The sequence below is a fragment of the Rhincodon typus genome, chromosome 4 (genome assembly GCF_021869965.1).
Source record: "Rhincodon typus isolate 14 chromosome 4, sRhiTyp1.1, whole genome shotgun sequence".
In the NCBI taxonomy this organism is placed as follows: Eukaryota; Metazoa; Chordata; class Chondrichthyes; order Orectolobiformes; family Rhincodontidae; genus Rhincodon; species Rhincodon typus.
The window spans coordinates 95,533,586-95,560,759 of record NC_063335.1 but is presented as its reverse complement, the minus strand read 5'-3'; the positions used below and the strand labels follow the sequence as shown (position 1 = coordinate 95,560,759).

General features: G+C 42.0%; 1 protein-coding gene across 1 annotated transcript in view; it reads right to left on the bottom strand.

Annotated features, from left to right (window-relative positions):
* tg (thyroglobulin) overlaps positions 1-27,174 on the bottom strand; it is a 299,968-nt gene that overhangs the window by 28,670 nt on the left and 244,124 nt on the right. The window contains exons 43-44 of the mRNA XM_048596176.1: positions 17,179-17,343; positions 14,584-14,751 (exon numbers count right to left, since the gene is read on the bottom strand). Of these exons, the coding sequence (XP_048452133.1) occupies positions 14,584-14,751; positions 17,179-17,343 (333 nt within the window). The remainder of the gene's footprint in view (positions 1-14,583; positions 14,752-17,178; positions 17,344-27,174) is intronic.

Sequence of the window (27,174 nt, the reverse complement as noted above, 5' to 3'; positions counted from 1 at the left end):
CCACTTCTCACTGTCAGAAGTACCTGGCACTGTTGTGAACTCCTGGGATTCGTGGCACTGGTGCCATCTTTCAAGCCCAGCCAGGCACACAGTCGAGCATTGGCAGATCAGACCTGCTCAGTATGGTTCGAGTCAACGACCACAGACATGTTGGGCAAAAGGAAATTGGAGACCCACTTTGGTGATAAGGACATGGAGGTCCTGGTGGATGTGGGGTTGTGAGTTTAGCACTGCTGCCTCACAGCGCCAGGGACCCGGGTTCGATCCCACCCTTGGGCAACTGTCTGTGTGGAGTTTGCACATTCTCCCCGTGTCTGCGTGGGTTTCCTCCGGGTGCTCCATTTTCCTCCCACAGTCCAAAGATGTGCAGGTGAGGTGGATTGGCCATGCTAAATTGCCCATAGTGTTCAGCGATGTGTAGATTAGATGGATTACGGGGGGGATGGGTCTAGGTGGGATGCTCAGAGAATCAGTGTGGACTTGTTCAGCCAAAGGGCCTGTTTCCACACTGTAGGGATTCCATGATTCTTTCCACGATTCCACTAGTAATGAGTTGTTCTTTCATGCTTATACATACAAACTGGCCTCTTACCCTCACTAGTGAGGATTGCATCCTGCTGTTCAATACTTAATTGGGCAATGGAACATACTGCTCCCAATGTCAGAAATCTCCTGACTGTACATGATCTTTCCCAACATTTTTTGCAATGCACATGCATTCAGTAGCTGAGAAAATTCAGCCCAAATTATCTGTTCAACACTTCTGCTATTTCCTCATTTCCCTTTAATTTTTCCTTAGACTCACTCTCTAGAGGACTCATGTTCACTGTAGTCTTCTTGTTTTTAAATTCCTGTGGAAACTCTTACTATCTATTTCCTTTATCAACGTACAAATTTATTAGGGGGCTAGAAGGGTCAATGCAGAAAGATTGATTCTTTTTGCAGGATAATCTAGAATCAGCGGGCATAGTCTCTGAAAAAGGGGTCTCACAGTTGACACAGCTGAAGAGGATTTCTCTCAGAAGGCAGTGAATCTGTGGAATTCTTTATCACAGAGTGTTGCTGAGCTTGGGTCATTAAATATAATAAAGGTTAAGAAAGACAGAATTAAGGATTATGGAGATAAAGCAGAAAAGTACAGTTGAGTATTATCAGATCAGTTATGATTTCACTGAATGGTTACACAGACTCAGTGGGCTGAATACCCTACTTCTGCTCCAATGTTTTATGGTTTATTTTTATATTTCTACATAGCTCTCTCTGATTCTCCAATTTCTCCTTCTTTATAATTTTTTAAAATTCATTCTTTGCTGACTTACCACTGAGTTTTGCAGAATTACACACTTGTTCTCTCAATTTTCCAACTAGTTTTGTCTAATCTATACATAGATTTAAATCATCTATGATTATTGCTGCACCTGTCTTACAATGGTGCATACCACATCCTATAGCATCAATACTTCGAAGAAGCCTAAATGTTACTTTCACATATACATATTGTAGTGTGCCAGTGGACATGACTGATTCACTTCCCTTTATTTGTCTATGAATGGGAATAAACTTAGGTTTCATCATTAAGTCGTTCAGAGAATGTGGCATATTGTGGTCATATGAGATTTCACTTAAGGGAACTAGACTCAAATATAACCAAGGCTAATTAAGAACCTACAGCGGCAACAATTCTAAGTAAAAACAGTTTGGTCAGCATTAATGCAAGGAAAAGTGTCACAAGTCCATGAAATAAAATCACTGATATTTCAGTGAAACCAAATTGGCACTTACACTCAGAAAACTTACCAATATATGTACCATCGAACATATGAAGCAGAAGTAGGTCATTCAACCTCTGAAACCTGCTTTGCTACTTGATAAGATTATGGGTTTTACTGTGGCATCAAGTTGGATTTCTTGTGTACCTGCGTTATCTTTAACACCCATGTTATGGCGACAGAGCATGAGGAATTACTCAATAACTGAGAATTTGCACAGGTTTGGAAAACGACAGAAAGTGCTGAAGGAACTCAACAGGGCTAGTAGCATCATCAGATAGACTGCAGAGGTTCAAGAATGCAGTCCAGCCTCAGTACAATCTTTTCAAGGACCATTTACAGAGTGGCAATAAATGCTGCCCTCATCAGCAGAGTCACCGAGCAGAGGCTGATAGCCAAGTCCGGTACCCATGAGGACCGTCTCAACTGGGATCTTGGGTTCAGGTCGCACTCCAGGTGACTCCACCACACATACATACACACACACACACACACACACGCACAGTCAAACACAACACACACACACAAAAACACACACATGCATGCACGCACACACAGTCTCTCTCACACACACGCACACACACACATACACACACACAGAGTCACACATACATGTGAAACTATGGAGTGAATTTGTATTTGCAGATACATTTTATTTTGTTCAAAAAACACACAATTTATAGACAGTCAGTCAATATATGAATTTTATAAATTCCTACTTTAGCAATAAAGCCAGTCTGACTGCAAACCAAAACACAAACAGATTCTACCTCTACACCTGCATTCCCCATGCAGATGGCCTTAAGGCCCTCCGCTTCTTCCTGTCCCGCAGGCCCGACCAGTCCCCCTCCACTGATACCCTCATCCGCTTAGCCGAACTCGTCCTCACACTCAACAACTTCTCTTCCAATTCCTCCCACTTCCTACAGACAAAGGGAATGGCCATGGGTACCCGCATGGGCCCAAGCTACGCCTGCCTCTTTGTAGGTGACGTGGAACAATCCCTCTTCCGTACCTACACCGGCCCTAAACCCCACCTCTTCCTCCGTTACATTGATGACTGTATCGGCGCCGCCTCGTGCTCCCACGAGGAGCTCGAACAGTTCATACACTTCACTAACACCTTCCACCCCAACCTTAAGTTTACCTGGACCATCTCTAACACCTCTCTCCCCTTCCTGGACCTCTCTGTCTCCATATCGGGCAACCACCTAGAAACCGATATTCATTTCAAGCCCACCGACTCCCACAGCTACCTAGAATACTCCTCCTCCCACCCACCTTCCTGCAAAAATGCTATCCCCTATTCCCAATTCCTTCGCCTCCGCCGCATCTGCTCCCAGGATGAGGCATTCCACTCCCGTACATCTCAGTTGTCCTCGTTTTTCAAGGACCGTAACTTCCCCTCCTCGGTGGTCGAGAACGCCCTCAACCGTGTCTCCCACATCTCCCGCACCTCATCCCTCACACCCCGTCCACGCAATAAAAACCAAAAAAGAATCCCCCTCGTCCTCACGTACCACCCCACCAACCTCCGGATCCAACGCATCATCCTCCGACACTTCCGCCATCTGCAATCCGACCCCACCACCAAAGACATCTTTCCCTCCCCACCCTTATCTGCTTTCCGGAGGGACAACTCTCTCCGTGACTCCCTTGTCCGCTCCACACTCCCCTCCAGCTCCACCACACCCGGCACTTTTCCCTGCAACCGCAGGAAGTGCTACACCTGCCCCCATACCTCCTCCCTCACCCCCATCCCAGGCCCCAAGAAGACTTTCCACATCAAGCAGATGTTCACCTGCACATCTGCCAATGTGGTATACTGCATCCGCTGTACCCGGTGTGGCTTCCTCTACATCGGGGAAACCAAGCGGAGACTCGGGGACCGCTTTGCAGAACACTTACGCTCGGTTCGCAACAAACAACTGCACCTCCCAGTCGCGAACCATTTCAACTCCCCCTCCCATTCCTCAGACGACATGTCCATCCTGGGCCTCCTGCAGTGCCACAACGATGCCACCCGAAGGTTGCAGGAACAGCAACTCATATTCCGCTTGGGAACCCTGCAGCCCAATGGTATCAATGTGGATTTCACAAGTTTCAAAATCTCCCCTCCCCCTACCGCATCCCAAAACCAGTCCAGATCGTCCCTGCCTCCCTAACCTGTTCTTCCTCCCACCTATCCCCTCCTCCCACCTCAAGCCGCACCTCCATCTCCTACCGACCAACCTCATCCCGCCCCCTTGACCTGTCCGTCCTCCCTGGACTGACCTATCCCCTTCCTAACTCCCCACCTACACTCACCTTTACTGGCCCCATCCCCGTCTCTTCGACCTGTTTGTTTCCTCTCCACCTATCCTCTCCTCTATCCATCTTCTATCCGCCTCCCACTGTCTCCCTATTTATTTCAGAACCCCCTTCCCCTCCCCCTTTTCTGATGAAGGGTCTCGGCCCGAAACGTCAGCCTCTCTGCTCCTATGATGCTGCTTGGCCTGCTGTGTTCATCCAGCCCTGCACCTTGTTGTCTCAGATTCTCCAGCATCTGCAGTTCCTACTATCCTCTAAACAAGGCCTCACATCTAACATGCATTGTCTGACCTAAAATGTCACCTCTCCTTTTACTGATAAAACCTTTAGCTTTTCAGGGCAGAGACTTGAAAAGAATTTGGGGATTTACACAGACATATTAATCAATTAAAACCTTCTAACTTACTAAAGGTTTAACAGCATTTTAGGTTTGTTTAGTACATCCTTATCAGTGGTGTGACCTTTTGATCTTTTACTTATAAATTCTGTGTCTGATACTATCTCTCTCACTAACACCTGAAGAAGGAGTAAGACTCCAAAAGCTTTGTTTTCAAATAAACCTGTTGGACTATAACCTGATGTCGTGTGATTTCTGACCTTGTCCACTCCAGTCCAACACCAGCATCTCTATATCATAGCTAACCAGCAACGACCACATCCCAAGAATGAATGAAAAGAATCAATGGGACTGTCACAGCTCCAAAGAAGAGAGGCATTAACTTCTCTCTCTACAGATGGAGACAGAAAGAGATTTTACAGCTCAAAAAGAGGCCTTTGCCCCATCACTCACACACCCCGTCATCAAATATACATCCATTCTAATTCTGTTTTTCAGCACTTGGCCGTAGCCATATATACCACTGCATTTCAAGTGTACATCTAAATAGTACTTCAGTGTCTTGAGGATTCACGCACCACCACATTTTCAGGCAGTGTGCTCCAGAGACTCATCCCTCTGGGTGAAAACCTTTCCTCTCAAATTTCCTGTAAATCTCTTGCCCCTTACCTTAAAGCTGTGCCTCCTGATTACTGACTACTAAAAGGAAATGTTTCTCCCTATCTACGTTATGCTGCTCTGAATTTTGCACAGCTCAGTCAGATGCCCCCTCAGTTCTCTCTGCTCTAATGAAAACAATCCTAGCCTATCTAATCTCTCTTCATACCTAAATTGCTCCAGTCAATTCTTGTGAATCTCTTCTGCAATCTCCCTAGTGCAATGGTGAAGAACTATGTACAGTACTCCAGCTGTGGCCAAACAATGTTATATACAGTTCCATCATAACCTCCTTGCTGTTGTATTCAACGCCTTGACTAATAAAGGCAAGTATTCTATATGCCTTCTTAACATGCTATCCACCTGTCCTGCACCCTTTGAGGATCTATTGACAAACACAACGAGCACACTTTGTCCTTTGTACTTTTAGGGTCCTGCCATCAATGCTTACTCCTTTACCCTTTTAGTTAATAATTTATCCATAATTAATAAATTAACAGCCCCTACAATCTCCTCTCTTGTGTCCTCAAGCTGCCTAGGATATATCTTAAATGGGCTTGGGGACTTATCCATTTTCAAGTCTGCTAAAACTGCTAATACCTTCTCTTTCTCAATAATAATTCATTCAAGTATATTACAGTCCCTCTCGCTGATTTCTACATCATCCCCACAGCAGGACCTGAGATGTCTGCCATGTCCAGGATAAATGCATGGAACAGTGCAGGGTAAGTCTGGACTGACAGTGTTTGCTGTGCTGTCAGTGTGTGGTGGGCTGTTCCAGCATCAGTGCCTGATAAAATGAGGTGGGAATTGAATGTGAGAAACGCCATAGGGTGTGGTAGGTAATTGGTGAGATGAGTTTGGTGAAATATGGTGAGAGAACTTGCTGGGTCTCATGGCTAGAATCACCACACAACTCAATGCAACTTGGATTTAGCCAAAAAAAAGTAAGATTCATCCATGGCATCCATTATCCACGTGTCTATGGGACTTTAGAAATTAATTGTTATTTTGAAGACAAGCAAGTTCACATCAATTATTGTAATGATGGTTCTACTCACGTGGACAATGTGAATAAAATCTGAATGAGTTGACAGAACTGCTGGTGAATTAGCCTTCTACTTTTTGGAATCATGTACAACAGGTTTTATAGAAATAATTGGATAGCTTATCAGCCTGGAACTGGAAACTAAAAGTAAAAAGAAACTCAAGTGATTGATGGTTGCAATTGATGGATATCTAGACAGCAATGCAGATTAAAATTAGAGTCTAAAACAGAGCACTTTTTATGAAGGTGAGATGTGAGAAATGAGTGAAATCAGTGAAATTTGCATTGATTGTTCATTTGCTGTCTGTAAAATAATGTATCTGATCTTGTTTCATCAAGTGCTTCTTGGTTTACCTTTTGAAGAACTGGAAGAGCTCTTTCGAGGGAGAAACATTATTAAGTTCAGATATTAAAGAACTCCATTTATTGATCATAAAGTTAGATAAAGGGCAGAATGTGAATAGGCCAAACATGAACTGCTTAGGCTATTTATAGCATTGATATGCACCTGAGAAAATTACCTAAGGCAAGAGTCTAAAGTTGTAACGGTTTCAATGTCCTGAAGTTAGATTGTATTACTAACTTGCAGGGCTCTCGGTTTCTCTGTGGAAGAAATAAGGGTGGATACTTTGCCAAAGAATCTATTGAACAGTCCCTCCCCACAATATTGTGAGGGAACAGTACTAGCTTGGTATTTGTGAAGTTTAAAGTTCAATTTCACAGTAACAAAATCTCTTCTTGCGGATAGCAATAAGTGTGGATGAAACTGAGACATGGGTGTGTCAGCCCATACCATTGAGCTTTTCCTTCACTTTTGGACTATTCAAGGAAGCCAACAGCAGAACAATGGAAAGACCTCTTCTACCAGATCAGCGGTGGTCTTACTGAATGGCAGAACAGGCTACAGGATCTGAAAAGTCTTCTTCTGCTTCCAACTTCTATGCCTGTATTCTGCATTCTGATGTGCCTATCAACCAGAGACAAAATTGAGCAGATTTAGAGTGATTTCACTTCTATGAAGGACCAGGTAGGTTGTTTGGCTGGGACATACCTTGGTATGGAGGGAATGAGGGGTCACAGGGAATTGTTCACCAGAAAAAGTGAGTCTCCACTCAGCAGTCACTGTTGTTGCCTAGGAGTTTGCAAACCTAAATGATCAAACCATGGCAAAATTGAGGGTTGTATACGCACAGTATAGCAGCCCCTGATCTACACCATTCATTTCAAAACCCTCCCCATAATGAGATCAACATTTGGGGCAGAGTAGAAGTCGAAGAGATTTTTTTCTGAATTTCCTATTGGATGTCTTGGTGACTATTTTATATTGATGGCAACTAGTTAGGCTCCTAGACACAAAAGAAACATTCCTTCTGTATCTACTCAGTCAAAACCTTTCATAATCTTACAAATGCCTATGAGGTGCCGCTTAGCCTTCCTTTTCAGTCAAGAAAAGTGCAAGTTTACTAAACCTTCCCTATAAATATATGAAAGCATTTCTGCTATTTTGTATTGAAATCTTCTCGGCTTGCTCACCGGTACCTCTATAGCCTTTTTATAATACGATGACTAGAACTGCATCTAACAGTCTAAGTGCGGTATAACCATGGCTCAATTCAGTTTTGGCATAACATCATGAAGGGTCTCGACCCGAAATGTCAACTTTTCTGCTCCTCTGATGCTGCCTGACCTGCTGTGTTCCTGCAGCTCCACACTGTATTGACTCTGACTTCCAGCATCTGCAGATCTTGCTTTCTCTTTTGGCATAATATCCTTACTTTTCAAATCTATCTTTCGAGAAATGATACCTGGTGCTTTGTTGCCTTTCTTATTGCATTTCTAACCTGTGATGCAATTTTAGTAATTAACGTATTTGCGCTCTGAGATCCCGTTATTCCTCTACCTACGTAGCCGGTCATTTTAGTACAGCGTCCTGCTCGCATGTCCACGTGTCTGTCCTCGGCATGCTGCTGTGTTCCAGCGAATCACGATGCAAACTGGAGAAACACCCTTTCATCTTCAGACTAGGCACTTTACAGCCTTCTGGACTTAATATTGAGTTTGACACCTTTAAATTATGATCCCTTTCTTTTAGCTTCACTTGTTGCATTCTCTGTCACCATGTCCTCTCTCTCCTACACCTACTCCAGTGGAACTGTCTGTTCTTTCCAGTCTGGCAGTTCTGCCATTCTCACAGTCTGATTGTTTAATCTGCATTATCAACACCCTTTCTCACCCAGCATTTCAGCCCCCTACTACTGCATGAATGCTGTCCCCTCCACATTTTGCGTCAGTTCTGATGAAGTTAGCTAGACTCAAAACATTAGCTTGCTCTTTCTCCATGGATGCTACCTGATCTGCTGTGATTTCCAGCATTTTTTGTTTTCAGTTTCTCTACCCAATTTAGGCTTGCACTTTCCAACTAATTATTGACTTCCCTGTTCTTTCTGCCAAGACTGACCTCCTATTCATCCTTTATTACAAGTGTAACTGCATATCAAAAGTGCTTAGTTTGCTGTAAAATGCTTTGGGACATCTGGAGGTTATGAAAGGTGCTATAAAAATGCAAACATTTCATTAAAAAAACATAATCTACATAGATATTGATTAAAGTAAATACATACATTGCATTACAATCCACTCCTATTTTTTAACAACTTGCATAATCCACACCTATTAGGATGCCTATCTCAAAGTAAGATGCAACCTGCCTTCAAAGCTTTACCAGTGCTGCTCCTGTGCCAGTTGAAATAAGACAAGCAAGAAAGAACACACATTCTGTCTTTGTGGTTGAATCTTGCTTTACTGCCTGCAGGACACTTTCTACTTATTCTACCTTTGTACCTGCATGTGGCAACATTATACACTTTTCACTGTACTTCTGTACTTGAGTACACGTGACAATAAAATCTAAACTAAACCTAAAATGTTCCAACAGAAGCATGAGTAAATCTGACCTACCATAGTATATTATGAAACTATAATGGTACAATATCAACATAGCTGTCTATCTGTGATTCACTTTCTTCTTAACTGAATGATAGTGGCGATTATTTAGATGCTTCCTGTTACCCAAAATGTTGCCATTTCCTGCACTAATACAGAACACATCATAATACTTGTTCTTATTTCTGGCAGGAAGGATTTTATCAGCACCTTGCTGAGCAAGCATCTGTAAACTTCAGCTTATAAAGGATCAAAGGCTTTCTTTAATCAGCTACTCTAGTGCCTCTGTGTTGTTAACAATCAATACACATGTTTCTCCATAGGGTCTGAAAGCTAGCAGCTATGAAAACCCAAACTGACAAACAGTAAGTTGTACAATTCAACAACTGAATTTGTTGTTAGGCAACTGACAGAGGGCAACTGCTGTCCTTCCAGTTTTAACAAGAGGATAAAAGTACAAAGTCTATTATCTAAAGCTGATGGTATAGACACATAAAATGGAGAAATGCAATTACATGTCAAATGAATGTTGTACATAGGTATCTAATGTAGCAGTTAGAAGAATTTTAGATGAGCACGTTAGATCATTGTTTACTTATGTCCCATCCCTGAATTCTCTGCACATAGATTCTCTTGTTACCCATTGTTAAAATTAAGCAGAAGGATCCAATTCGCTAAATCTGTTGGCTGGTGATTAAAAGGAAAGTGGCAAAGGTATTGGAGGAAGTGACACACTATAGTCAAGTTATGGCTAATTAGAAAGTACACATAGCTGCAATTCAGACCTTCAAACGGGAAGTGGAGGGGCACAAACAGAGATAGAAGGTGGGAACTTCTGGACCCACCCAGAGGATTTAGAAAGGTGAGAGAGTGAACATAATTGAGCGGGTGACCAAAATTCACATTCCCAACAGTGGGACAGCCATCCTGGTAATGGTTGGGAACCTCTTTACATTCATTAGCATACCATAAATACTCATTAATACCCCAGCTCGATGGAATTATATTCACAGATGATATCTTGTTATACAGAAGTGAGAAAAATATATCTTCACAAATCTGACCAAAAATATGAAGCCTGTATCTGGTGGGTTACACTAATTCCTGGAAACGGAGAGTAGATTATCTGCTGCTGATCCCACACTTGTCAGATTGTGTCATAGTGATGGCCATTAAGAGTCAGAGTGAGCTATGTGCCACATGCACAATGCCATGCTTAAGGCCACAAATTCCTCAAGTCCGATTGAGGAAGAGTGTCAGTAACCTTGGGTCTTACAGAATGGTCCTCACCATGTTAAGGTGCTGCAGGACAAACATTTGCTTCATGTAGGAGCAGTTTGGTAAGGAGCTCAAAGACGAGGTTGACCAGGACAGGTTCTCCAATGGAGATCAGCTTTGTCCTGCTTGTTCACAGATCCTTACTTCAATGTGAAAAGTTACAGCAGCCAAAACCAGCAGTAATACGAGCTTTGGAGGTGAAGAAGCTGAAGGAATGTCTCAGTTCCGACATCAGCAAAGACCCTAGGTTAAGTGGGCTCTCGCTGTCAAGAATCAAGTGGCATGTAAAGAGTAGAACTAGGGTTTTCAGTGCCATTGGGTAGTGTACCATGAGAGGGAATACTGAAGGCATTGCAGCTAGCTGCAGGTCAGTGAGTACCAATGCTGGAGGTGCATTCACACAGGAATAATGTCGCCTACATCTCCCACATACTCTGCAGGATGATAAACAGCCTGCAGCTTTGGAGGAAACACTGTACCTGTAGGATCCACGTAGGATTCATCATAGAATGCCTACAGTGTGGAAGCAGGCCCTTCAGCCCAACAAGTCCACGCCGACCCTTGGAGCATCCCACCCAGACCCATCTCCCTATAACCCACCTAATCTACACATCCCTGAACACTACAGGCAATTTAACATGGCCAATCCACCTAGCCTGCACATCTTTGGACTGTGGGAGGAAACCAGAGCATCCGGAGGAAACCCAAGCAGACACGGGGAGAATGTGCAAACTCCACACAGACAGTTGCCCAAGGGTGGGATCGAACCCGGGTCACTGGCGCTGTGAGGGAGCAGTACAAACTACTGAGCCACCGTGCCATCCACCTCTGACCTTATAATGGAGGGAAGGCCTTTGATGAATCAGCTGAAGATTCTAGGCTGTCTAGGCTTCTCAGATTTATACAACTCAATCAGATACCCCCTCAGCCTTCTCTGCTCTAAGGAAAACAACTGAATCACTACAGATTTCTGCTACTTTCCCTTCATTTCTAACCTTCTCTTTTTATATCATTACCTCCACTGTCTTATTTTTCTTGCTTAGTCTAATATTGATGTTCTTTCTCTCAGCAGCTTTGTTTTGTTATCCACCTGTTATGTAAATCCCATTGGGGCACTGCACTCAAATGGAGATCTGGGGAGAGATATGGAATATAATGTTGTTTTTGGAGACACTGGACAGAACCTTATAGGTGTCTGAGAGATGTGGGCTATGGCAAGATGTGTGATAGAATTGGACAAGATATTCCATGAAATTTATCTCAATATCAGCAGCATCTCGCTCCATCTTTTCTGCTTTTGCTAAGTGACATGCTGAAATTGTCACTAGACAATGGCAAGTTATTACTTGGCAAGGATTAAAGTTTCTTAATCTCCTCATTCACGCCACAATTAATTACCTAAGATGGCGCCTTGTGTGGCGACACTGTACACTTTTCACTGTATTCCTGTACACATGACAATAAAATAAAAATCAACTCTTTAATGTTCAACTTCCTATCTTACCAAATGCACCTCACAAGTCAGGCATGGAGAAATCTCAACATGAATGGCAGTGTTGGCACTTGGCGACTTCAGCTTGTTGTTTGCCCCAAATATCTTCCATGTTGGACACTGGGCACCAACATTTCAGGGCATGTTCCATAGGCACCAGCCACATGCAGCCCGTTTCCGCATCTGGCATGTGCCAGCCTCTAAGAACACTCGTGGCACACTTCAGAACCACTTACAGGATGCTTCTACATTTCAATGCAGCACCTCAGGTTGTTACCGGTGACTGTCGTTATAATGTTTCTGCGAGGACACTGTGCACTCAGAGACACACCCACACTTCATGGATTGAAGCTGACCGCATCTCAGGTCTACTTAGTTACTCTCCTAGAGCCCACTCACTCTGAATCTACCTGAATGTTCACAGTATCCCTGTCTTGCATTGCCTTGCCTTACCTTCGTGCAATTTGCCGCTCAGCTATTCACAGCTATACTTAATTGTACTATATTAGTGTGATCTTTTCATATCTATTAAGGTTTCTGATTTATTCTGCTTCTCTTAAAGCCAACCTTGAAGGGCACTCATCTCCATAGGCACTTGTGTGTGTCGTGTTGAGCTGTACATTGAGCATTGAGGCTTCCAATCGCTGCTGCCCTCTGAGAGGAACATGACCCTAAGCTAGATGTATAGGTTTGGAATGTCATTCAGCATTGTGTCGGCTCTCCATATCTCAGCAATAGATGAATGCTTCTTGCTCACTGATGTTTCAGGACACTGCACTGATGTTCACGCTCAAGAGCTGAACAAGCGATTATTGCAGCAAGGTTAAGAAAATAACTTCCATTCAACGCTGAACAAAGGAGTCCACAGTCTAAATGTTAGTCACCAAACTTTCCCTACAGATCAGGAACGTCTCTCCACTACTCTTGCCTCCTAGCTCTGAATCAAAGTAATTTGGTTGCTGTGATTAGGCTCTTTCAGGCCTGTTAGCCCATCTCAGTACTGTCTTGGATTTTGTAATAACAACATAATCAGTGCTGTCTCCTTCAGCATCTCCGTCAGACTCCCCTTCTTCCTCATCGGAGGACATAGGTAGCTGGTCCAACTTCCCCTCTTCTAGGTTGTCCCGTTGTCATTATGTTGGGTTGTTCAGGCACAGCAAACATTCACTATCCTGGGGACATGGTGCAGTGAGCACTAGTGTGCTTGGCCTGATATTCCTGGCAACGGAAGTGCATCAACTCTCTGTTCAGTGAAGGCAACATTGTAGCACTGTGCAGCATCAGTCTGGGTGGTTCTATCTTCAGGGTTCTCAGGGTTACCCCATTTTCTCATGAGCCAGCCCTGGAGATGATGTACTCCATGAATACACTTGTTAGCTCCCGAATCGGAGGTGCCACACAAGTCTCCATTTGATTTGAAAGATGATGGTGATGAGGGAAATCTGTAGTGATTCAATTGTTTTCCTTAGAGCAGAGAAGGCTGAGGAGGTATCTGATTAAGTTGTATAAATCTGAGAAGCCTAGGCAGGGTACATAGGGAAAGACTTTTCCCCTTAACAAAGCGATCAATAACCAGGGAGCACAGGTAAGGAGGAGGTTCAGAGGGGATTTGAGGCAAAACATTTTCACCCAGAGGGTTGTGGGTATCTGGAACTCATTGCCTAAAAAGGTGGAAGAGGTGGGAACCGTTAAGACATTTAAGAACTATTTAGATGAAGCACCATAGTTTACAAGGCTATGGGCCAAGTGCTAGAAAATGGGTTTAGAATAGATACATACAGTTCTGAAGAAAACTCATACCCGGACTTGAAACACTAACACTGCTCCTCTCTCCATAGATGCTGCCAGACCTGTTGGATTTCTACAATAATCTCTGTGTTTGTTTCTGACTTCCAGCTTCCACAGTATTTTGCTTTCATTATGACCTGTATGAATATGATGGGCCCAAGGGCCTCTTTCTACGCTGTAAAATCTCTATGCCTCTAAATTACTGGAAGCTATCAATTGCTTTGAAACTCATATATGATTTAATCAGACCTTGAACTCAATAAAATATTTCCCTTTGCACCTCCAGGCAATTCTAAGTTGCTTCAGGATTTGGAAACATGGAACTGAGAACTGTAGTAGAGAATAATTGTTTTAATTGTTGATTGTGAGAGTGGTTAGGTTCTGTATGATTTGATTTCGACGTGATGGGAAATCATGTAATAAAAGAGATAGAGTTTATGACAAACTAAATCATACATGTTGATTGGAAGGATGGATTCTGATTGGACAAATAGCTCTTTCATGTTTCTTGGAAGTCACTGATTCACACTAGCTTCAGGAACCTCACCCAAGTGATTTAGCTCAGTATGTGGTAGAAAATATTAGCAAGCTGTTTGATTAGGGGTCACTCAAATTGAATCTCCATCATAGAGTCACTCAACATTTACACAACTGTGTATAAACAAACACATACACTTCCCAGCAGATATCATTGGCTGGTAATCAGAAGCAGGAACTGAGCAGATTTTCCCTCCCTTAGCCCAACAGGAACAATGTCAGGAGTAGGATCTTTATTCCCAGCTCAAATATGTAACTGATTAAATGTTAGCTCAGAGCATTCCTAATCTACAGGATTTAGTCACACAACAGGCATGAATGCATCAAGTTACTGAGCCTTATTAGGTCATCAGTCGACAACAGGTTAATCATTTCACAGCAAAGAATACTTTCCAATGTTCTTAAAACAAAGATTTGATCTCACCTTGAATGCTTTCGATCTTCTAACAAGCCCATCCTCTTCTGCGCTCCCGATCAGTAAATCAACCTTGTGATACTGGCCACGGGCTAGGGCTGTGATAGGAGGCTCCTGCAGATAAACCCCATCCACTATGGGAGCCCATGACTGGAATGGTCCGCTGACAGCTAGTAGCTGTGGAAATACAAAATAAGCCAATATTCAGCTTCAGACCTCGACCTGAATATGGAGACTTGCCCTGTAGGTTACTTTATGCAAATGAACTTATCGAGGAACATCGGTAATGTTAGATGAAGAAAGGTCAATGTTCCTCCAGCTCCGTCACAGATCACAAGATGCAACAAAAATTGAGCTGTTGCTTATCCATCTTGATTGATCTCCCACGAGTCAAGACTTTTTTGTTCATTGTGTATGAATAACAGAGCATCTGGGTCAGCAATTAGTTTCTTCCCCAACTGGTCTTGAGAAGATGGTGATGGGCTGCCTTCGTGAACTACTGCATTGACAATGCTATTAGTGAGGCTGCTCCAGGATTAGGGCTAGGCTCCTCCCCTCACACTGCCTGCTGACCCTCTCCTCCCTTGTTCTGAACTCCCTCCTCCCATACCCTGACCCCCCTCTCCTCCCTCACACTGCTCCCTGACCTCCTCCTCCCTCACCCTGACACCCTCCTCTCTCACACTGCTCCCTGACCTCCTCCTCCATCACCCTGACACCCTCCTCCCTCATACTGCACCCTGACCCCTGCTCAGTTCTTCATCAAAAAGCCACTTGAATTTGCTTTTGCAATAAGCAATGTCAGATGTTAGGTGGTACAGTTTACATTTTAAAAGTGCTCGACTTGCACAGAGTACGTGATGCATTCATAGCTTTTTCTTGCTCATCCCTTTCTAATATTGTGAGGAAATATTTTTTCTCCTTGAGGGCAATGGGAATCTGGAACTCACTGCCTGTACACTTGGTAGAGACAGAATCCCTCATAACATTTACAAAATATTTACATATGAACTTGTGATGCTGAGGTATACAAGGCCATGGGCCAAGTGTTGGAAAATGAGATTAAGATCGTTAGTTGCTTGTTTTGACCAGTGCAGACACAATGGGCTGAATGGCCTCTTTCTGTGCTGTAGACTTCTGTGACTAATATGCTTGTGAACCCTTCCCAAAGCTGTAGTTAATTGAACGCTGAATGACTCAATTTTACCTCAACAAATCTGTGGATTTTGCAGTGTTGAAATGCAGGTGTAAAGTCTGATAAAATAGTTTAGAACCAAATCTCATTTTCAGCGGTTTCTCTGGCCTTAACCTTACATGTTGTGCAAATGGGCAACTAATCCAGTTCAAGGAGGTGAATTAGAACTTCAAAATATGCTAATGAAACTGTAAGATTCATTGTCCTCCAGCTTTTTAAATTTAGCCCTGATTGACAGGGTTTCCTGACCTGAGACTACTTCAGGTGGTTTCAGGAGATGAAGTCTTTGCAGCCACATCCTGGATCAACGTGCTTCACCTGTGAAGCTTCAAGAATCAGGGACCCTTGCTCATGGCTCATCGCTGGGATGCCTCCATGTGAATCCCTCTTTTTCCCTTTCCCAAAGGCCAAGGCCCTTGATCCCACTTCCCTCAGCCCTCCGTCTGTCCCAAATGCACCTGAACCCCAAATCCTACTCCCCAACTTGAGGTCCCTGATCCCTCTTCTTGGCCTTTGAACTTTGACCCTCCACTCTCACCCCTCTGCAAACATCTGACTCTTTTAACCTCCTCAATGCATCTGATCTGTCCTAGTCCCCACTCTACCTGCAGAACAGCTCCAACCCCTACCCACCTCCTCACCACCACTGGACCTGTGACCTCCCACTTCAATCCCTCTATCTCCATTAGTTCTTGGACTTGCCACCAGCAGAAATTGGGACTGTATGAATGCAGCTGAACATTCGCTGCTGATATGAATCTCAGATGTGCAAAGTACAACCTGCCCTCCTTCCTCCATACTACCTTCCAACTCTATCCCAGTAAAAATGGTCATTGCTATTTCAGGGCAGAGACATTTGGAATTGGAATTTTAGAATCCCACACCATTTTGGTTAAACTGGAGATCCTCTCCATCATTCCAAAAATTCAGGCCAAAGTCTGAATCACATGATGCATCAGACTATTCCCCTCTAGGGACGTATGCAGAATACATAACCCCATCCAACTGGACGCTTACCATGACATAAACTCATTCTTCGAAAGGACTATCAAATTATTTCCACCTCCTTGTCCTTTCTCCATTACCTTACAAAAACTTCCCCTTCAAGTATTTTTCAAATAACCTTTTTGACTATTGACTCAGTTTTCTACCTTTATCAGGCAGTGCATTCCAATCATGACAACTCACTGTCTGTAAAAATAAACTTCTAGTTCTTTTCCTATCAACACAGCAAAATGGAATGGAAAAGGTTCACGGATCATTTCATAATGGTAGAATCAAGTCAAAAATCATGACCCAAGTTCATGGTAAAAGAAATTAAGTTTTCTGGATAGGAAATGCATACCAGTGCATGATTAACAATATAATCTAAATCCATTGGGAAGGATATTTACTGTATATATACCAACCTTGGTTTGCGCAGCATTCAGGGTCAGTGCAGGTAGAGCACGGAGACATGGTAACAGGATTGTTTTATTAAAAGGTGGACAGCCAACTTCTTCAGCTAATCTGATGATTTGCTCCTGGGCTCTCTTCTTACTCATCACAGCATTTGGAGACAAGGCTGATCCTCCCTTAATAATGCAAAGGAAATTCAAAGAATTAAAGCTGAACTCATAATGAAACAGATCTGATTTGCACAATTTAATCAATTAATTTACTAGTAAGCCAGAGAAAAGAGAACTCTGCACATATAATGTGTCATATCAAGTCACATTTCCCCCAACTGCTTTGTTAAAAGCTTTAATAATTCCCTCCAATTTCCACCATTCTTTTCTCTGAAGCTGCTGGGGTGATGGTAAACTTTTAAAACTTGTATGGCAGCTGGGAGAAGGGAAAGAACAGTGAGGTAAGGAAGCTGAAGTTCCTGGAATATAATGAAATTAAACAGGAGACTCTTCCTCTTGAGGTATATGATAATTGTCTTTCACATAAGACCCTTATGAGGTACTAATTTGACTGAGCTCTGAAAATAACATAGGCACACTACAGAAATAGTAAGAACTGCCGATGCTGGAGTCAGAGATAACACAGTATGGAGTTGGAGGAACACAGCAGGCCAGACAGCATCAGAGAAGCAGGAAAGTTGGCGTTTCAGGTCAGGACCCTTCTTCATAAATATACACCACATACCTTCTGACTGGGAATACATTAGGCACATGTGTTTCCCTTTTATCAGAGCTGTGGAAAGCTGAACATGGAGGCATTTTCCACAGTTTATTGGTGTGAAATTCTGCATAATTTTTAGAAGGAATGTAGGAAAAGTTGGCAGTGCCAGAATTTATTGATCATCTCTTCTTTCCCTTAAGAGTGTGGCACTGTATCTTCTTTATCAACATGGAGTCCATCGTGAAGGAGTTCCTACAACACTTTTAGGGAGGAAGTTCCAGGATTGTGATCCAGTGACAATGAAAATATAGGAAAGTAATTGGAGGAAAATTTATCGACATGGTGTGTGCGTGCAGGGGTTGCCCTTGTCCACCTAGAAGGTAGATGTTTTGCTGAGGTGCATTTCTATAGATCCTAGCTGCCCTCCAGCTGCTTAGAGATGGATAAACAGCTGAGACCATGAGTGTCAATGGATTATGTAGTTATGGAAGGTTACTCTGTTCTTACAACCACCTTTTCCACAGGATAGTGGAAATGTTTTCTGGAAATTATAAAATATTGTGCGTATGTTTTCTTAGCTTCAGGAATTTGAGGAAAAATATTAATTATCTGAGATGAACTAATGCAACACAGATGAAGGATTCAATCTCTATTCCCCAGTTTGAATATATGCTTCATCCCTGTCGTTTAACAAAAATGGGTCCAGTCTACATTATATCTGATGACCAGTGGGTGACAGTGAGTTTGGGATATTGATAATTTATTCTCAAGTTTCTGTTGTGGGGGGGCATCACAAGATGTCACTTTCAAAACTCTCACTGAGAAATTTGTAGGAAAAACAAACGCCTTATAAAACTCAAGAAGAAAACCCCTTAAAAAGTCTCAAATCTGGGGATGACATTTATGGATTGCTTCAGCTTCAGGCTTGTATTTTATGTTGTAATTGGACCCATCCATTCCCTGAAAGTCTTACATCTGCCCAAACATCTGCTATTCTGTATTTTGATTGAGTTATGATCCTAAGGCTTGGTAATTATTAATATCCTGTTACATTCTAATGTATTGTAATGTTAATTATAAGAGGAGAAGACTGTATGAATGATGTTTGTCAGCATTGTCTCTTTTAGTGCTAGGTCATCAGTGATTCACTGTGCATCTTTCAAAGCCAGTGATTTTTCAGGTTTTGATATTATAAACTTTTGCTCCTTTACCTCAGACGCCTTCCTTGCATAAAATACAACTTCTGCTAAGGTAACCTCTCACTTGCTGTGAATCAGTGTGTGTCTTTCTATGTCTGATATCTGATAGCTGTTCAAGTCACAAACAAAAACAAGCTCCCACTGTATTCATCTTAGTAACCAAGACAAGGAAAGTGATAGAACAGACACCCTATCAAACAATAGTAATGTAATTGAAAGAGATCTATTAATGAATAGCTAGATGAGGAAACACTACCAAAAACAGAAAGGTAATAAATTATAAAAAACATAGTAACTCCTATTTATAACAATGATAAAACAAGATATAACAATTGTCAACTCACAGCCAAACCAGAATGAGAACAACAAAGGGCTAAATGCTCAATCCTTGTTGGTTTCAGATGGCTAGAAAAGTTCCCTGGAAGAGAGACCCAGCCCATTTTGCAGGTTACTCCCAAGTAGCAGGAGGCAACAGGGTCTGGACAGAAAACCAATTAATCACTGGACACAACACTGTTTCCAAGTGATTGCAGTAAATGGCTGCTTGGCTAGACCCCAAACATGGTAAGTCTGAGGCATTTGTAGATTTTTGGGAAGGAGGGATCTTATGTGGCAGCAGCCAAGGTTATATTTTGCAGAGACCAAAGAAATAACTCTCCTTTTCCTGGCCTCACAAACATTCATTCAAACTTAAGTTATGTGGCCTTTTGCTGGGCACCCAGTGAAATCTGTGCAGAACACGTGTTATGAACGTTTTTCTCAGTTAAGCCCTAAAATCCTAACTGTATTCCTATTCGGGTTACAAGAACACAATTGTCACATTAACCTAACTCAAGTGTCTGCTCTGTCTGATCAAATAAGATCTTTTGGGAATTTAGCATCAGATATATTGCCACCAGGATTGGGACAGTATGCTATACCTGATCATCTTCACGGTGCTATTCCTCTTTTTTTGCGGGTTGGGAGGTCTCAAACTCCAGATAATGCTGTCCTGACGCCTGAACCCATCAGGCAAGAAACCACTAACGTTCTCCGCTGGAGAGACTGGGCAGGATACCGATATACGTGTGATGCAAAAGATTGTGATCCTCTGCAAGAATAAGGGTGACCGCAGCAACTGCAACAAACACAGAGGTTTCTCCCTGCTGATCAGTGTGGGTAAAGTATTATCTCTCCTGCATTTGTCAGACTGCAGATCCTGGCTGAAAGTCCAGCTTGGTTTCAGAACTGGAAGATTTATAATTAATAATATAACAATAGTATAATTAACATGATCTTCTCAGTTTGGCACCTGCAAGAGAAATGTCGTGAACAAAAGAGACCACCACCATCACCAATTTCACCAAGGCATTCACCCAAGGCTGCTGGAGTAAAGTGGCTGCCCACTAAACCTACTCAATGTGATCTCCTCTTTCCATGATAACTTGATGGGGAAAGTCAGCAATGACAGGACAATGTTTGAACCTTTGAAACCTGCAGTGTTGTCAAACAGACATTCTGGTGCTGACGCTCATTGGCATATTCTTCCCTTTGTTTCTGTTATTGCCTCTGGTCATCAAGGTGGATATTGTTATCTTGTGATCTGACAGGTTAAGGTAAAGTGTCACCAGCAATCTTCCTTTCTGTGCTAAGTCTAAGGGCCAATCTAGACTTAAAAATCATACAATCTCTACACTGAAGAAACAGGCCATTCAGCCCAACAAGTCCACACCAACCCTCCAAAAAGCACCCTGCCCAGACCTATTCCCCTACCCTATCCTTGTATTTCCCATGGCCAACACACCTAACCTACACATCCCTGAACACTATGGGCAAGCCACCTAACTTGCACATCTTTGGGAGGAAGCCAGAGTCCCTAGCAGGAATGGAGGGAATGTGCAAACTTCACACAGACTGTTGCTTAAAGGTAGAATCGAACCCGGTCCCTGGTGCTGTGTGGCAGCAGTGCTAACCGCTGAGCTGCCATGCCACCCAGGCTCGGGAATCTATACCCTCTTGTTCTTGTTCCTTTTACAAGTGAGAACAGATTCTCCCTAGCTACTTTATCTAGCCCACTCGTGATTTTGAAAAATCTCCTCTCACCTTTCTTTCCTCTGAGGAGAACAACCTCATCAATCTATCCTCATGACTGAAGGGTTTCATTCCTGGAACTATTATTTTAAATTGCATCTGCAGTCTCTCCAATGCACCCACAACTTTGCTATAATGTGGCACCCACACTGTACACAATACACTTTACACGCTGATATCTAAAAAGTGTCTTATACAAGTTCATCATTGGCTCTTTGTTCTTGCACTCTATGCGTCTATTAATAAAGTCAAGAACACTGTATGATTTTTTTAACTGCTCTCTCCACCTGTCCTGATACTGTCAATGATATGTGCAGATAAAAACTTAGGTTCCTCTGTTCCTGCACCCACTTTCGGATTATGTCTCTATTTTATGTTGTCTTTTAATACTTTTCCTATCAATGTGTTTTGCCTCACATTTCTTTGCACTGAAAATGCATCTGCCACCTATCCACCCACTCCACCAACTTTTCAATATCATTTTGGAATTCCATACTGTCTTCCTTATGTCTTCACAGCCTAATAAACAGTGTCTGCACTTCTCCATGGCTTTCGCTAGTTACACAGAATTTAGTAATTTCATTACGACAAATACAAGAGTTTTGAGCAAGATCATATTGGGCTCAAAACATTAACCCTGTCTCTGTCTTCACAGATGCTGCCACACCTGCTGAGTTTCTCCAGCTCTTTCTATTTGAGTCTGCATTGAAACTGTGTACAGATATGACAAGATGAATGTACCACATACACTGTAGCAAGCACACAAGTCTTCTCGGTCTCAAAAGATCGAGGCTAACATTTATTACCCCATCACCAATTACCTTGAGTTTGATACAATTCAATAGTTTGTGAAGGGTCAGCTATGTTGGGGCAACATATACTACAGACCAGATAAGGACAGCAGATTTCCTTCCATAAAGGACATAAGCAACAAATTGGATTTATTATAAATTGATAGCTTAATCTGACTGATAACAGCTTTTAATTTCCAATATTTTTGTTTCAACTGAATTAAACGTTCAATCTGCCATTTTCTAGACTCCAGACATGCATAAATAGGGCTGTGACTCTGCCAGGGACACCTGTGTCATCAGAAGGAACATACAAAATGAATATATGCAGAATTTAACACCAATATCATGTGATTGTATATATTTATGTTCAGCTCACCGTATGATTTTCTGATATAAAGGAAATGTGTGTGGTTAGTATGTTCCCAAAGACTGTGATGTCATCATTTTGACACATTTGTGAACAGAATTAACTCAGACTCAAACAACATTATAGTCGGTGGCAGGCTCAATATTTATTGCCCATCATTAAATGTCCTTGAACTAAGTTGCTTACCTAAGAATCAAACACATTGTTGTGGACCTGAAGTCACATGTAGGCCCAGACCAGGTAAGTTTGGCAGATTTCCTTCTCTAAGAACACTAGTGAACCAAATGTGTTTTGCAACAATTGCATATGCTAGCTTTTAATTCCAGGTTTATTAATTGAATTCCAATTTCTCCATCTGCCATGGTGGAATTCAAACCTTTCGCCCTGCGATGTTAAACAAAAAAAAACTGTGGTTTCTGGAAATCTGGAACAGAAATAGAAATTGCTAGAGAAATTCAGCAGGCCTGGCAGCAGTGGTGGAGAGAAAACAGAGTCAACATTTCGAGTCTAGTGACCCTTCTTCAGTTTGAATTGTGAAGAAGGGTCACGGGACCTGAAGCGTTGATTCTATTTTCTCTCCATAGATGCTACTAGACCTGCAGAGTTTCTCCAGCAATTTCTGTTTTTTTCCCTAGGACACTAGACTGGTTCTCTGGATTAGTAATCCAATGAAAGTAACAAGCTACCACCAACTCCCTCTAAACTGTCTGGGTAGCATCAACTTGTATCCCTTGCCCTAGCTACTTTTGTTTTAGCTTAATTGGAGTCAGAGCTTTCCCCAAAGGGTCAGTGAGTCCTGAACTGAGAAATGATTGGGACAATCAAAAATAAATCCTGGGCTGTGTTGCCGATGTAAAATTGTGGACTGTAATAGTTTTAAAAGCTAAGCCACTTCTAATCCCTTCCATTCCTAAAGGCACTAATATTTTAGGGTATAGCCCTACAGAATAAAGTTCAGAGGTGAAAATCTTGGCTGATTTTTCCTTCCTACCTATACGTGGAGTGCTGACGTCAATTACAGCATGTCCTTCTACCCACTACGCATAGACTAGTTAGTTTGGCACAGATGTAAAAGAGGAAGTAATGAGTCAAAAGTGAAGACAGAGAGAAATTCTTTTCCCGAAAGACATTTTATAATAAGTAAAAGTTAGAAAACTGAGTGGTGTAAATGTATTGAGTAGATTCGTAGACAATGGAGACTCAAAGATAGAAGAGCAAGTTCAGTAGAACTTCAGAAGCTTACTCATCGGGAGTGAACAATCAGGGCCATTGGCCTGGATTTTCCAATTCCCAGATCGTCATCAATACAGTATGATGGAAGTTGTGCATGGGACCCTGTGGAATGCCTATCAAGATAGGCTCTGTAGAAAATACCCAGGAAACTAAAGATTCCTCTAGACAATTCCTCTACCCTTGGAACATCAGAATTACTGAATTGGGCATGTTCTGGAATGAAGGGTTGATGATGAACTTGCATGGACTGAAGATCAGAGTGTGGCCATTATTTATAATTTCAAAATATAAAATGAGTGAAGGCGCTATCAGCTAAACTTATGTACAAATCTGTTTACCCTGATCTACACCCCATTGCCACACTAAAATGATTGCTCACCATATTTCCCACTAGTATTCTCCTGTTGACTTCTGAAAGCTTTAATTTCTTCCTAAGGTGTAGTCATTAAAAAGTTTCCTTGCTCAAATGACAAGTCTAAACGTGTGAGCTTCAAAATTATACTATTTTCAGCAGTTGGCAACATTACAACTAATTATTGCACCACAATTCTGTCTGATACCTACTTAATTGGGGCCTTCTTGGTCTGTATCACTGTAGTCACAAACTAAATTTATTGATCCAACAGGAGAATGTTAAACGTTTCTGCATGAAGTTATCATCACTTCAACATGAACCAATGAAAACTATTTTGTGAACTCTCCTCCATTTATTTGCTTTCACATTTCTTGTTCCAGTGAAGATGTAAGTGCTTTAAAATCAGCATGATGTTTCATAATTAACAACAGTGAATACTGCTTAAAAGCAATTATCATACCAAAGATATAAACATATTCTTTCATTTATTGATTTTTTTTCAGTTATGCAGTTGGTTCATCTGTTACTGATCTCCAGACCCATAAATGAGTAACTCTATTAACTAAAGCCCTTATCATCTCTGTATCTATTTGGAAAGGTACATAGCTTTGTCTGCCGAACTGTTTTTCTATCTCTCTGGGCTCCATCTCCATCTATCATTTACTCCTTCCCTCTCCCCACGCACCCCCTCACTCCTTTCTTTAGCATATATACCAATATTTTCCAAGCTACAATCAGTTCTGAAGAAAGGCCGCTGGACCCGAAATGTTAATTCTGCTTACTCTCTGCAAATGTTGCCAGACCTGCTGAGTTTCTCCAGCACTTTCTGTTCTTGTTACATTTTTTATGGTATGCTCAGATCTCAAAGCGCACTTCATTCTAATGAAAATAATGTTACCAACTAAGGCATTCAACAGTCTCTGACATTGGGAGAATCATTACTGATATGCGTTACTGTTTTAAGCCTCTGTCTTTAACATGAACCATTTGTAAGGTTGCTGTCTCAATGATGCTTGTTGTTCGTGGCAACCAAAATGGTTCTTTCCCCTATTAACCCTAAAGTCCCTAATTTAATATGGAGAATTAAAGAGGAAGATTTTTTTCCATGCATAGAGCATATACTCCATACCATGGGGTATGTTTTACATTTCAGCATTCCTTCCACATATCAAAAATTCAGACAATGTGTTAGGGTGCCCCGTTTATGACCCATGTTATCTTCCATCATTCAATTTATAAGCTCAGTGCTATCAATCATAAATAGTACAATATTCTGCAAGTATATTGAAACCAAAACAGGAAATGCGTTCACATTAGGGCAGCCAGCATCTAATATAGGGTTTTGCTGCACGATTGTAAACAGAACATATACTTTCCTTTTCAAACTTGGTAGGAGAGCTAACTGAATTAGTATGCATAGCTAACATTTTCCAGTTTATTCTCATTCTATTTTCAGGCCACTTCTAGTTTCTCTGGGAAGTTGAGCAGTGATCTTCCCAACGTAGTGTTTGGTGAAATTGTTTAATAAAGTAGTAGGCTATTTTAGAGGGCAGTTAAAAGTTAACTATGACAATGTGGGACAGGACTTTCATGTAGGCTAGATATAGTAAGAGTGGTAAATTTCCTTAGCTTAAGCACTTGAATGAACCAGTTTCCGTAACATTGATTAATGCCTATTATGAATGGAAACAGTTTTACATTTCCAGATTGTTAAACTGAAATCAAATTCTCGATATAATAGGGGGGTATTTTAATATGACCTAGACCAGGGGTGGCCGAACTTTATGGATGATGAGAGGGTCACATTGCCACAGCATTGCAACGATAGTGCAGGCTGAGATGTGGCATTGAAGTGCAAAAGCGCCTGTAAGTGGATTGGAAATGTGCCATGGGGATTCTTAGAGACTAGCATGTCAGACGTTAATGTCCATGGCTATTGGTGCAAGTGTCTGGTGCCCATGGAATACACTCTGGGATGTTGGTACCCAATGTATCACATGGAGTTCCTTCAGTGCAAACAGTGAGCTGGAATCACTAAGTACCCACTCTGACTCCCATGTTGGGAATTCTCGAAACCTAGCTTATTTATTATGTTTGATAAGACAGAAAACTGAATATTGATGAGATAAAAACCAAAAGAACTGCAGATGCTGTAAATCAGGAACAAAAACAGAAGTTGCTGGAAAAGCTCAGCAGGTCTGGCAGGATCTGTGAAGAAAAAAACCAGACTTAACATTTCGGGTCCGGTGACCCTTCCTCAGAACAAAGATGTTAACTCTGATTATTTTCTTCACAGATCCTGCCAGACCTGCTGAGCTTTTCCAGCAACTTCTGTTTTTGTTCCTGATTTACAGCATCTGCAGTTCTTTTGGTTTTTATCTCATCAATATTCAGTTTTCTGTCTTATCAAACATAATAAATAAGCTACTGGTTTTTTTCTTCACAGGTGCTGCCAGACCTGCTGAGCTTTTCCAGCAACTTCTATTGAGGAGGTGAGTTGGGCTGTTAATAATGCGTAAATAAGTGAATATTCCCCTAATTGGCCACGCACTGCTGCCTAGTCAGAATTTGTTTCTCCACTTGACAGGTGCATAAAAGTTGCAGTGAGATGCTGTGGCATTGAGAAAGCCCTTGACAGACTTCTCAAATGATCCTGCCACAAATCTTGCCATAGCCCAAGTCACTCAGACCTTTATAAGATTTCACCGTCAAGGACTTTATTTAATCTCAGCATGAGTCCTGAGATACACCCAGCAAAGATACCGAGTGAGTTTCTGTGGTTGGTGTGAGAGCAAAAGATGTTGGGTGGAAGGAAATAGGTAATCATAAGTTGGAGGTAAATTGGCAATGGGTTTACAAAGTGCCATTGGTTGAGGGTGTTTGGAGGGGTGCAAAAGGTGGCATGGAGATTATGAGAGGTCATGGCTAGTTGGGTGGAAGGACATGAGGTGGCATGAGTTAGATACATCAGGCATAGAGAATGTGAGGGAATGAGGAGATGTGAGAGGTAAAGGCTGGAAGGCTTTTTTTTGTTTATGCTTTTTTTCATAGCTTTGACTAAGTACTGGAATATTGCTTTGACTTTCAACCAGACCATCTCCAGGCTCTAAAGCCTTCAAACTCATTCTAACTCTCGTTAAAACCTGGGCTTACCCACAGAATGAAACCCTGTACATCCCAAGCACTTTCCCTGGCTAGAAAATTCAGGCCTATAACTTGGTTCTGCTTGTTATCACCTTTCACTGCATTTGTTCTTCATTCATATTTCCAATTTCACA